This window comes from Dicentrarchus labrax, unplaced genomic scaffold (genome assembly GCF_905237075.1).
Source record: "Dicentrarchus labrax unplaced genomic scaffold, dlabrax2021, whole genome shotgun sequence".
In the NCBI taxonomy this organism is placed as follows: domain Eukaryota; kingdom Metazoa; phylum Chordata; class Actinopteri; family Moronidae; genus Dicentrarchus; species Dicentrarchus labrax.
Window position 1 is genome coordinate 32,636,116 of NW_026136704.1, and position 12,677 is coordinate 32,648,792.

At 39.2% G+C, this 12,677-nt stretch overlaps 1 protein-coding gene across 4 annotated transcripts; it reads right to left on the reverse strand.

Moving 5' to 3' along the window:
- Positions 1-4,896: 4,896 nt before the first annotated feature.
- gpr171 (G protein-coupled receptor 171) lies at positions 4,897-10,722 on the reverse strand. 4 transcript variants are annotated; one of them, XM_051399704.1, is made up of 4 exons: positions 10,411-10,722; positions 7,018-7,234; positions 6,413-6,748; positions 4,897-5,832 (listed from the first exon to the last, which is right to left on the reverse strand). In XM_051399704.1, exons 2-4 carry the CDS (start codon positions 7,174-7,176, stop codon positions 5,314-5,316), a joined length of 1,014 nt encoding a protein of 337 aa, XP_051255664.1. In that variant the 5' UTR covers positions 7,177-7,234; positions 10,411-10,722; the 3' UTR covers positions 4,897-5,313. The 4 variants fall into 4 exon arrangements, with proteins under 4 accessions (XP_051255664.1, XP_051255661.1, XP_051255662.1 ...); XM_051399701.1 differs by having other exon boundaries at positions 6,413-6,751; positions 10,411-10,720; XM_051399702.1 differs by lacking the exon at positions 10,411-10,722 and adding an exon at positions 8,110-8,552 and having other exon boundaries at positions 6,413-6,751.
- Positions 10,723-12,677: the final 1,955 nt, after the last annotated feature.

The window sequence follows — 12,677 nt, forward strand, 5'->3', positions numbered from 1 at the left end:
TAGGAATGTGTAGTAACTGCAGTAAACCAGGTGAGGTTGGGTCTGGTCCCGGGTTGTTGTGAGTTAACTCGGACTGATGATCTGTGGAATCAGTCTGATGACTAACAGCAGATATCTGCCCGTTAGTCTGGTTCAGTCAGACGGTTGAAGAGGTCAGACGACTGGTACTGAGGACAAACACAGTCTGAAGTATTTTCCACTCAGCAGTTTAATATTTCTCAGGCTCTTTATAGATTCACTGTGGACCTCTCTCGCTCTTTAGTCACCCTCCATTCCTTCACTCTCTTCCTCCGTCTGACTTTAGCTCCGTCCGATTTATTTCTGTCATGTAGGTGATTTTAATGTCACAAGCTCAGCTCAGTGATTTTAATCCTGTCTTATGTATATTTTCTATCTATAGAATGATCCTTTATTTACATTATTTACATTATTTAAGTTTTTGTACAAGTCGTAGTTGACATTCTGTAGGTTTTGGGTGATCGGACTGCAGTTGATCACGTGAAACATGGTAGAAGATAACATCACGAGACAGTGGGTGTAATCCAACATGGCGGCATCCTGCTACTAGACCAATCAAACAAATGACCACAACTCAATCAAACTACGTCCCAAACTCTCCAGAAACAGCAACCAAACAACCTGAACCAGCATTTTCCCTGGAATATACCGTCAAAACTTCATCAACGACTACTTTTAAAGAAACAGACGAAGGAACCGAATCCATAAACTGTCCATTCAGGAACTACTTAATGTGTAAAATACCAACAACAAATCAAAACACTACAGATAGAAATCAACCAAAAAAACCTTCTAGACATCCAGGGTGGCAGCAAGCACCAAAACATGGTGTTCAGAGGAATAACTGGACAAGAAAACCCCAAAAAAGGATCCTGAAACTAACCCAAAATACTGCAAACAACATCCAACAAATTACAGGAGACAAAGACGGGATAAATCCACGAAACCAAAGAGCATCAGACGCTACAGAGAGGAAGTAAAGTGATCTGAAATGAGAGAGGAAAGTACAAAATAAAGCAGGAAGTGAACGTATAAACGAATAAAGAGACAGACACACAAAGTGCTTCACACACACACACACACACACAGACACACACATATATACATATCGGTGAAACGTGTGTAAATGTCCATTCGCTCCACCGCCTCCAAAACTGTGATTCATTGGGGAATAAAATAATAATCCGAGCAGTTTCAATAATGTCCTCTCAGCACGTTGCTGCTAAATAAAAACAGGAAGGAGATTTTGGATTGAACGATTTAAGGAAGTTTGATTGAGGGAATTAATTTAAATATTATGCAGCTGAAGAAAACAGTGAAATAAAGATGATGCCAGTGGGTTTGATATTTGAGCTCAGGATTCGAAAGCCGTCTCAGAGATGGTTCAGAAAGTTACGTACGTCTGTATTATCGTTATTTTGCAAACAAGAGGAGGACGTTTGGTTGTTTGAGGTGGACGCAGATTAACACCAGGTGTAAACGTAATCGGGTTAAATCTCCGGTTACAATCTGGATACGAGACTAAAACGAGTCTCTGGTCGGAACATATCGAAATAGTTTCTCAAGATAAAATTGTTATTAGATTATTATTGAAATGATGTCATGAAACCCAACAGCAGGACACACAAACACTGTTTGATACAACAACACAGTAACATGGAGGAAGAAGAGGAGGAGGAGGAGGAGGAGGAGGAGGAGGAGGAGGGACTGAAATGTGACTGACCTCGAGTCAGAAATTGAAAGCAGTTGTGGAGAGTGTGTGTGTGTGTGTGTGTGTGTGTGTGTGTGTGTGTGTGTGTGCGTTTTAGAGCCGTTTCCCACGACACCAAATGACCTCCGTCTCTCTCGCTCTTCCTCTCTCGCTCTATAAAAGGGTCGTCTGGTGGCAGTTTGGTGACCGGTCGGACTTAAAAAGGACAGAAAGAGAGAGAGAATGAAAATATTTGGAGAGGAGGAGATTGAAGGAATAGTTGAACATTTTGGGAAACGAGCTCGTTCTCTGGGTGCCGTGTTCAGATGGATGTGTCTGCAGTCAGCAGGTTAGCCTAGCTTAGCATAAAGACTGGAAGATTAAAAAAGTACACCTAACGCTCACTGATGAACTCGCTGGGTCTCGTTTGTTTGAACCTAAATGTAAAAAACAGTTACTAGTGGGTCGGTAACAGTGACGTTGTCCAGTTTAGTGCCTGTACAGAGACCACCAACCAGATCTGACCAGGATTCCCACTCTTTTTAAGAAATCAATACAATATATTTTATTGTATTTTTTTTATTATTATTATATTTTTTATTTTGTTATATTTTATTTTATTTCATTATTTTTTCTTCATTTTATTTTCTAATATTTTATTTTATTATATTATATTTTATAACTTTTTGTTTTAATTTATCAAATTTTATTGTATATTATTATATTTTATTATATTTTTATTATTTTTGATTTATTTTATTTCATAATATTTTAATTTAATTATATTGTATTAATTTATTTTGTTATATCTTATAATAGTTTTTATTATTTTTGATTCATTTTATTTTATAATATTTTATTTTTTCTTTTTTGTTTTAATTTATTTAAGTTCATTGTATATTATTAGAATTTATTTGATTTTGTTATTTTAGGTTTATTTTGTAATATTTATTATAATTTTACTCTTTGCACTAAAGTGTGAGCTCGCTGTCTCTGTGTATCTGCAGTGTTTATTATGTGATGCCGTTTTTATTTATATGTGTTTTGTTTTGTTTATTGTGTATTTAAAATAAAAACAGAGATGCTAAATCTGGAGGGATTATCCTTGATTCATTCTGATGTGACAGAAACTGGATGTTTTGATGCAACTTGAGGGAAAGAACACGATTGTCTGTAACTGACCTCCGCCCTGTGTGGACTTTATAGTCACTACTTCCTTCTTTGCTCCCGATGGACTACAGTCATCGTTCTACAGCTGGCAGAGGTCGTTTTTCTTGGAAAGAGTCTCTATCAAACTATTAGTTCATTGTCTCTCCATTAAAACCAGTTCTGGCAGCGAAGGGTGTGACCATGTTTTAGACATCGGGGGTCCAGTGGGGGGGGCAGGGGGGCATGTTAAGATATTTTCTACTGTATATCGCTGGGGATAGATACTGGTACTGAATGTATTTAATATCATCAGATCAAAAGTCATTTTTATCTTTTTTTCATTCTGTTTTAGTCACAATGTCATTACAACTTTGTCAACTTTTAGTCAACATGCTTTCTTTTTTAATGTGTGAGAGCGAAACCGAGATATTATTATCGTCATTATGTACGTTTAATTATTATTTGACAGTAAAGACGAGAAAAGAAAGAAAATATGTCACATTTCTTCCTGTCTCATCGACATTTCAAGTTTTTATTATCAGAGATCTGTTTTTGAGCTTGTTGTCGTCATGGAAACGATGTTGTCCACACACAGCACTAACTGCAGTCGGAGTAATGATACAATAACAGCTCTAATGTTATATTGATAACGTTCATCAATAATCGATCACCAACATGTCGTCAAACATTTAATAACTGTAATGTTTCTCAGGTGATGTCAGCGATGACTGTGTGTGTGTTTAGCTCCATATCTGGGAAGTGAGCTAATATCAGAGTCTTCAGGGTCTAATTTTAGAGTATGTGTGTTTTATTGCAACACACACACACACACACACACACACACACACACACACACACAGTCCAGATGTTTCCTATTGAACGGGTCCGGGGAGACCAGCTGGGTCGAAGCTCCGACACCAAGAAACCCGTCAGGAGAACTCGGAGGAGAAGATTTATTTTAAAGATGCTGCAGTTTTAAACCAATTATTTATTTTAAAAGGAGAAATCCTTTTTCACAGCTGCCATTTTTGTGCTGATTAAGGCTCACTGGAAAGTCTTTGCTACACTAAATGGAACAGAGCCTTAATTAATGCCATTGTCTGTGTTTACCTGACTGTTTCATGTTAAACTGTTTGCTGTGAAACGGGTCTTTTCTCCTCCAAAGTGTCAGTTGCTGCATCACTGAGTATGAAACCCTGAACACGTAGACTCGTAGGTCTTAAAGGGGTTTAAGAAAACTTAAAAAATATACACAGTACGTCCAAACTGCTACATTTTATTCATTTCTGTGAAGAAAAAACTAAATTAAGTTGATTTAACTCAAATAATTGTTCAATTGTAAGTAAAACAAACTCAGAATGATCTTCCATATTGTCACATAAACTGTTACCAACCCTCCGTACAACTGTTGCCCCCCTTCAACCCCGCTGCATTTCTTAAATATTCTGTCTGGGAGCAGCGTGAGTCTCTAAATTCTCAACACACAAAATACAGCCACCAAAGGCTGAAGGTTATTTTAATTATCTGTTCTGGACACATTTAGACTTTTAATTAATGAAAAAACACACAAACTGTCTGAAGATTTGGAAATAAAACAACTTCTATTCCCACCTTTAGATATTTTTACTTAGAGCTTCACTTACGTGTCACAATTATGTTTTTTTTCCCAGCAAATATTGTTAAATGTGATTATTTCTGATTAAATCTGTAAAGTGTGAGACAGTTGATGATAATTACATCATTAACAATATCTTTGTGACAAAAACAGCAACTTTCTACATAAAGAAAACACTTATTTCTCTTGTCCTACTCTATAATTATCAATATATTTAAAATGATCCTCCTTTTCTTTCATGCACATTGTTTAAAAAGCCTCCAACCTCATAAAGATATCTGATTTACATTGTTATAAAGTTTATAAAGTTATTTATAAAGTATTTTGTTGTATTAAAGGAACTGATGGAGCTCTGGATTAACACTGACCACTGCTGCCATCTGCTGGTCCAAACACAGAACGACACCCAGTTCAAAACATAAAGCAGGTTTTAATCTATTTTTAATTATATTAAAAAACATTTAACAGCATCAGAAAACATTCAGATATTGTATTATGTTATCTATGATACATACAGTTACATAATGAAGTCCTGAAATCATGACACTGATTCAGTGAATAAAATAACATTTAACTTTAACTCATGTTGTGCGAGAGGGTGTTTTTATAAATGTGCTGCTAAATACGGAAGATCATTTCTGCCAATATGATGAAAACAAAGGATCCTGTAAGTTAATATATGAAATATATCGTTATTATCTCGACGTACAGAATCCTTCTGTTTTAATCACATTGGTGGAAACGTGCTTCCACAGTTAAAAGGTTTATTTGGGGCTAGCAGTCTTTGTGTTTGAGGTGGTGTTGAAAATGTGACCCCGCATTACGAACAGTCTGTGCCGGTTCAGACGGCGTCCTCCTGCCGTACAGGTGTTGTAGGTTGCATCATTTCCTGCTCCGCTGTATCGCCGTTGGTCTGATTCCCGCCGCAGGGGAACAACCTGTGGACCGTCAGTCTGAACGGTGCGTACAGGTAGAAGAAGAGCAGCGGGTCGAAGCAGAGGTGCAGCACGGTCAGCAGCAGCGTCGACTCCTTCCCTAGAAACAGCTGCCTCCTGATCGCGCAGTCTGTGATCACCTTATTCTGCGCCAACGTGTACGGCGTCCGCACCACGTGGTAGGGCACGAAGCTGAGCATGTAGGCCAGCGCTACGGCCGTCACGCTCCCCGCCGCCTGCCTGGCGTCCACCCAGAGTTTGGGGTCGCTGCGACTGCCCAGGAGTCTTTTGAGAGTCAGACCGCTGGAGACGAGCACAGCGGCGGAGGCGTTGAGGAACAACGCCATGCAGAGGAAGACGGTCAGAGTGTGCCAGTGGAGGCTGATGTCCTCCTTCAGAGAGGAACATCTGAGGTAGCGCTGCTCCTGCACACACACACACAGATCATAGTTAGCTTTTCATCGGGACGCTAAAAAAAGTTTCTCTTATTTTGGAAAAATTTCTCATTTTTTTTGAAAAATTTCTCTTATTTTGAAAAAGTTTCTCATTATTTTGAAAAAGTTTATAATTTTGAAAAAGTTTCTCTTATTTTGAAAAAGTTTCTCTTATTTTGAAAAAGTTTCTCTTATTTTGAAAAAGTTTCTCATTATTTTGAAAAAGTTTCTCTTATTTTGAAAAAGTTTCCCTTATTTTGAAAAAGTTTCTCTTATTTTGAAAAAGTTTATAATTTTGAAAAAGTTTCTCTTATTTTGAAAAAGTTTCTCTTATTTTGAAAAAGTTTCTCTTATTTTGAAAAAGTTGCTCATATTTTGAAAAAGTTGCTCATATTTTGAAAAAGTTTCTCATTATTTTGAAAAAGTTTCTCATGATTTTGAAAAAGTTTCTCATTATTTTGAATATTATAAAATATAATAAAATGTTTGACCTTGAACTGACTCGTCTTGGGTTTTAGGAACCGACGTTAAGCAGCAGTAGTAGAAGAAGTAATAACAGTAGTTCCAGTACCTTTAATTCCCGTATGGGCAGAACCATGTTGGGCACCATGATGAGCAGCAGCAGCAACCAGACGACCAGCGACAGCAGCCAGGCGAAGCCGATCTCCTGCACCTGCAGATAGCGCAGACTGTGGCAGTCCTGCAGGTAGCGGTCGATAATGATGAAGGCGAGGAAGGCGATGGACGCGTAGAGGCTGATGTAGATGGTGACGGCGCTGGCCTGGCAGTGGAACACCATGAGGCTCCAGGGCGCCGCCCCGAGGTCCTTCAGGATCTTAAAGGGCAGAGCGAGCAGCAGCAGGAGGTCGGCCACCAGCAGGTTGACCAGGTAGATGCTGGTGCTCTGCTGCTGCACACACACAATCATCACTAATACATTCCTGAATAACGTCCTATTACAATAAACGGCGTGGAGCTAACGGTCCAAATAAAATATAGGAACATTGCAGATAGTAACGTTATTCTAAATATGATTGTCAGTTATTTCACAGCGTGTTTGTCGCTGTTGGCCGACTCTCAAGAATGATGCAACAGGACGCTGACTGCAGTTCACTGAACGGCCACTGGTGGCGCTGTTAGCTACAGTTTAATGAAGCTTTAAACAACCGGTCCTACCTTGGCTCTGGGACTGCGGATGAAGACCCACACAGACAGCAGGTTTCCAGGCAGACCGATGATGAAGATGAGGATGTAGAGGACGGTGAACGGTCCCATCTGGTCGTTGACGATGCAATCATCGGCTCCTCCGGAGCTGGAGTTGGAGGAAGGAACCATCCTGGGAGAGCTTCACCTGTTCGCTGTCGTTCACCGTGAATAGTTTAATAAAGTTGAGCTGAGGAAGAGAGAACAGAGAGTTTTATATTGTGCTTACTGCGGACTGTTAGAGGAAGTCTGACTCTTTAAGCTGCTGTAGTTGTGGTTTGGTTCACAATCTGGTTGGAAACAGGAAGAGCAGTCGGTAACGTTTGAAGTTTCTCATTATTTAGAAAAAGTTTCTTAATATTTAAAAAAGTTTCTTATTATTTAGAAAAAGTTTCTTAATATTTAAAAAAGTTTCTTATTATTTAGAAAAAGTTTCTCATTATTTAGAAAAAGTTTCTTATTATTTAGAAAAAGTTTCTCATTATTTAGAAAAAGTTTCTCATCATTCCGGTAACGTTTCACTTTACCCCGACAGGAGTTCATCGGACCTCCGAGAGCTCCTAACGGGACCTGCCAGAATCCACCGGGCCCAAAGCAAAACAACCAATCAGAGCCGAGAAAGACAGCGTTCAGAGTGTTCGCATCTTTCTCTGCTCTGATTGTTTTAAATTCAAGAAAATACAAACAGAATGAGGAGCACGAACAGTTCTGACAATCGTCACGTATTTGCCGTCGATTGTTCAGATCTGTGGAAAAGTTGTGGAGAAAGTTTGAGCAGAATTCACAGAGGTTGATTGAATTCGTGTTAATTGTTCTGTGCAGAGACGCTGAGAGAAAGTCCGTCTGTGTAATAACTGCATGACATTCAGGGTTTTTACATTAATTTTAATAATTTATAGCCAATTTACAACAATTTACACATTTTAAAATAACTTTTTAGCAGATAAAACAGATTAAAAAAACACTTCCTGCCATAAATACCAGAGTTCACATGTAAATCTCATATTATGTGAATGAGTTTATGTGTTGTATGTTTGCATATTGTAAAGTAATGACGTGAATTACCTGAGTAAGCTAGCCACATTAGCCTACAGAAATGCTAACTTCATATATGAAAGAGTGGCACTCCGTTACTGTCGTAGCGTGCAGGCTAATCTGTTAGCGTTGTATGTTATAAAGGATGAGCTGCGTTCTGGAGGTGACAGACGAACTGTTGTGCAGAATGCAAAGCAGATTCTGTGGTCGCACACGAGCCTATCTGCAGCAGGAAGTCGTAAATCAGGAACCTTCCCCTCGCTTCACTCTCACACAACGCAGCCACTGTACAATGTGATGTGACACTCGCAGGTACAAAGCTGCTGTTACTAATATTTTCTTACACTGTAACCTCTAACCCAGCAGCTGGATGCCAAACAAACAGTAAAATAACAGAATTTCTATCATTAAAATACAGTTTTTAGCTTTAATTCGACATAAATCTTGTAATTTTTTGTCTTTTTAATGTTTAATTAAAGATATTTACACAATAAAACCAGTGCTCTATAAATCCAGGTGAACTCTGCTATAATACAATAATCAGACTTACATTTACAGCAGAGTGCTGTTATTATTGGATTGTTATTATTTTAATGTGAATGTTAAAAGTTATAGAAGTGTAATAAAGTCATTATCTGTGAGATTACAGTAATTATTGCTGTTTACACTGATAACAACTGTATTTGGACAGTTTACCTTATACACTGATAAACAACATTTATTTAACGTTTCTGTTGTTAAAATTTCCAGAATTATACAAAATATCTGTCAGTTAACAAAAAAATCCATTAAAATTACACAACAAATACTTTTTTACTGTTAATGTCACTAATAAATACAATTTGAATCTATTAAATGAACATTAAATATCTGCAGTATCTGTAACCGCTCTACTGCCTGAGCCACAGCCGGGGGCGGCGGTGGGGGGGGGGATCAGAGGTTTCACGTAAACATCAGTCAGTTCTCTTTCGAGTAACAAACCATAAACGCAGATTAGAGAATCCTTAAATGACCGAACTGACTCAGCTAGACAGGAAGTGACATCAGGACTTCTGCAGAAATGAAAAGGTCGCAGGTCGTCGCAGCCCGATTACATTTAAATGTCAAAAGATCCATAAAAGACCCAACAAAATACCCACAATGCCTTGCTGAGTGACGAGCCTCACCGTGGATGACCTTTACACTGAAACAGAAGTGTGTTTCTGTGGATTATTGTTAGGTTTGATGCCTGTGTGCAATCATTAATGTAATTGGGAACTTATTGACAGGGACAGATTACAGTGTGCAGGCAGTGGGAGGAGTTTGGACGTATTTTTATTACTCAAAGATGTTAAAGTACCAAAAAAAGGAAGGTGTTAAGGTGTTTCCAGCTGAGCTCACTGATTACTGTACAAACACAACTTCATCAGTGATTTGGGTGAAACTGGATCATATCTTATGTCTGTCCCAGTGAACACAACCTCAGAGACAGACAGAGGACAGATTGACGACAGCGGTACCGAGGTGATTGATGGGAGTTTCCAGATAGACTTGGTGCTAAAAGAAGCTAACTGTCCTCCGTCAGCATCAGATGCTGCTTTCAGTCCCGGTCTGGACCTGCTGTTCACTGGGAGCTCCCAGTCCGACAGAGTCCCCTAATGGATCCACTACAGCTGCTGGACTGGGGGGACGTAGCACACAGCGCTGTTAGCTACAGCGAAAGGTCCGTCCCTAACTGCCTTATGATCCACCCCTCCTTCTCCATATCAGGTCTTTCTCACTGTTTTTACTACGTCACGAAACTTCGACGTGTTCAGAAATGATGATGTTACTTTATTGTCCGATCAACACTGAAAATCTTCTTTAAATTAAAAAGTCTGAACAGGAAACAAACATCCAGAGGACACTGCAGGGATTCCTACATCACACCAGGTGTCCACATCTACAGTCAGTGTTTGGTTTGTGTGTTCTGGGCTACAGGAGGAACAAGGCGGACTCCGCCAGAAGACGACAAACACAACGATGCTTATTTTAAACAAACCTATGATATTATATAAAGTTTCAGGCAACAGATCCTTTCATGTTACTTTTTAATTTGTTTCTTGTTTTTGCTTTGAAAAAAAAAGTCAATTTCTTGTTTTCATTAACTGAGTTATTAATATAGTCTCCCACAGACAGTGTTAGTGTCTGACAGCTGGAACTGAATCATCAACATCTGTTTCTTTAATAAAATATAAAATATAAGAGTTTATTCTGTCAGTCAGACTCTGAATATGATCCAACTCTTATATTTCAGTTTCTGTCTCACATCAGCAGCTGGATGAACACAGATCAGTCTGAATCAACCCTTACCTCCTCTATCGCCCCTCTCTCTGGGGATGGGGGGGGGGGGCTCTCACGTGTTGGATCCCTGAGGACTCTCCAGGGGTCTCCTCACGTCCTCGGGGTGCGTTTCAATCAGTGTGTTGGAGCAGCTCATGTGCTCGGGGCTGCGGAAGCTGCAGACGGATGAAAAGTGTTCCTGTAGCAGCGTGTTGCTGTCGTCAGTCTGACCACAGGCCACGCCCCTCCCCCATCCCACAGACACACACACACACACACACACACACAGGCAGCTGCTCAAGGGTTTTCCAGCAGTTGAGTGATGAATAAAGGTTATTTCATATTGACTGTGGGTCTCACATATCAGTCGGTTGTGTGGGAAGAAAGAAGTGAGAACAAGGTGAATTCTGATGACTGTGAGTTTAAAAAAGAAACTGGGAAGTGATTAAATGCCAGAGAGACTGACTCAGCTCTGGAAGTCACAACGATTCAGTTCTTTATTATTGAAAGTTACAAAAAGTACACAGTAATAGCTTGTCCTAGCATTAGCACACTAATATGTGAACTATTATCGCTCGTCCAATGAGCTCAGCTAATAATCCACAGATGGAGTCACTGAGGGTTCCCAGTGGAGAACATGAAGGTTCCTTTTGTTTTAATTCACACATTATCCTGAAATTGTCCAGAATTGAATGATTTACAGACACTGAAGCTGCAGTAACTGGTTGTATGCTAACAGTCTGAGCTACTCGATCCTTGAATTTCCTCAAAGGGGATTAATAAAGCATCTATCAATCTATTATCATTAATATAAAAATATATTCTTCCTGTTTTCGAACTTGTTGGTTTTGTATCAGTTCTAAAAATGTAACAGCAGCTTCCGCACACATTCAGATTCTGACAGCGATAAACAGATGGTTGCCATGGTGAAAACAAATAACTAAGTGTGAACAAGTGATAATGAGATCCATATTTTAAACTTCAGATGTTTATCTGTAAATAAAACATAGTAAATGTTTTTATTTTACTTAGAACTATAAAACCCAATGAGTTCAAACTGGTTACCTTAAACCATTTAAGCTCCCAAAAATACAAATAACTCAAGTAAAGTTACTCAAGTTAACGTAACATGGATAAAATAAGCTAATTGTACTAATTCCCTTCAGTTAATTTAACTTAAACTAAGTTCATTTATTAGGATATTACAGTGTGTATGTGACCCACAACACTAACATCACTGCACAGTGAACACAAAGCTGCTGCAGTTAGTGTTGTGCACATTACAGATATGAGATGATTGAACAGCTTTAACTAAATATTTAAAGTAAAAACAACATAAATGACAGTGAATCTGCATTAAAGCAGACGGACAGCACTCGCTCACAAACGTCATATAAGCTGCAGTTTTGTTGCTGTGGTTGATACACACACACACACATATATATATATACATATATATTAATATAGATATGAGAGTTTCACTCACAGCTCTGGAAACAATAGACTCGATGTTCTGTTCCACTTCGCAGTGTCACACAGGTCATCCTCCCAACAGCTTCAAACTCATTTTAATCAATTTCCAGGTGTTTCTATGATTTGAGGGAACCCTGAATAAAGCTGATTAAATGTATATTATTCAATTTATTTCAATTCAATTCAATTCAATTTTATTTGTATAGCGCGAATTCATAACAGAAGTTATCTCAGGACACTTTTCAAATAGAGCAGGTCTAGACCGAACTCTTTAACATTAATTACAGAGACCCAACAGTACCACCATGAGCAAGACCTTGGAGACAAGGGCAAGGAAAAACTGCCTGTTAAAAGGCAGAAACCTAGGACAGATCCTTCGGCTCTAGGTGGGTGGTCGTCTGTCTCGACCAGTTGGGGTGAGAGAGAGAGAGAGAGAGAGAGAGAGAGAGAGAGAGAGAGAGAGACAGAGAGAGAGAGAGAGAGAGAGAGAGAGAGAGAGAGAGAGAGAGAGAGACAGACAGGTGCACAGCAACAACAGTATTGGCAATGGCAGTCAAGCAGGACCATGGCAGGAGGCTCCACCAGGATCGATAAGAACCTGCGAGACGAGAAAGCACAAGAACTCCGGGGAAGAAGTGAAGTTAGTAACATGCATTAATGGGACATGAATGAGTGCAGAAAGAGAGAGGAAGGGAGGAGCTCAGTGCACCATGGGAAATCCCCGATAGTCTAGGCCTATAGCAGCATAACTAAGGGATGGTTCAGGACTCACCTGATCCAGCCCTAACTATAAGCTTTATCAAAGAGGAATGTCTTAAGCCTAC

What these genes read in the sequence shown, in the direction of transcription:
- gpr171 (XM_051399701.1), bottom strand. Translation starts at nt 7,176, where the DNA reads ATGGTTCCTTCCTCCAACTCCAGCTCCGGAGGAGCCGATGATTGCATC. An exon ending in TCCGCAGTCCCAGAGCCAAG is followed by an intron (nt 6,752 to 7,017) that starts GTAGGACCGGTT and finishes GTGTGTGTGCAG; the next exon opens with CAGCAGAGCACCAGCATCTA. An exon ending in TGCCCATACGGGAATTAAAG is followed by an intron (nt 5,833 to 6,412) that starts GTACTGGAACTA and finishes GTGTGTGTGCAG; the next exon opens with GAGCAGCGCTACCTCAGATG.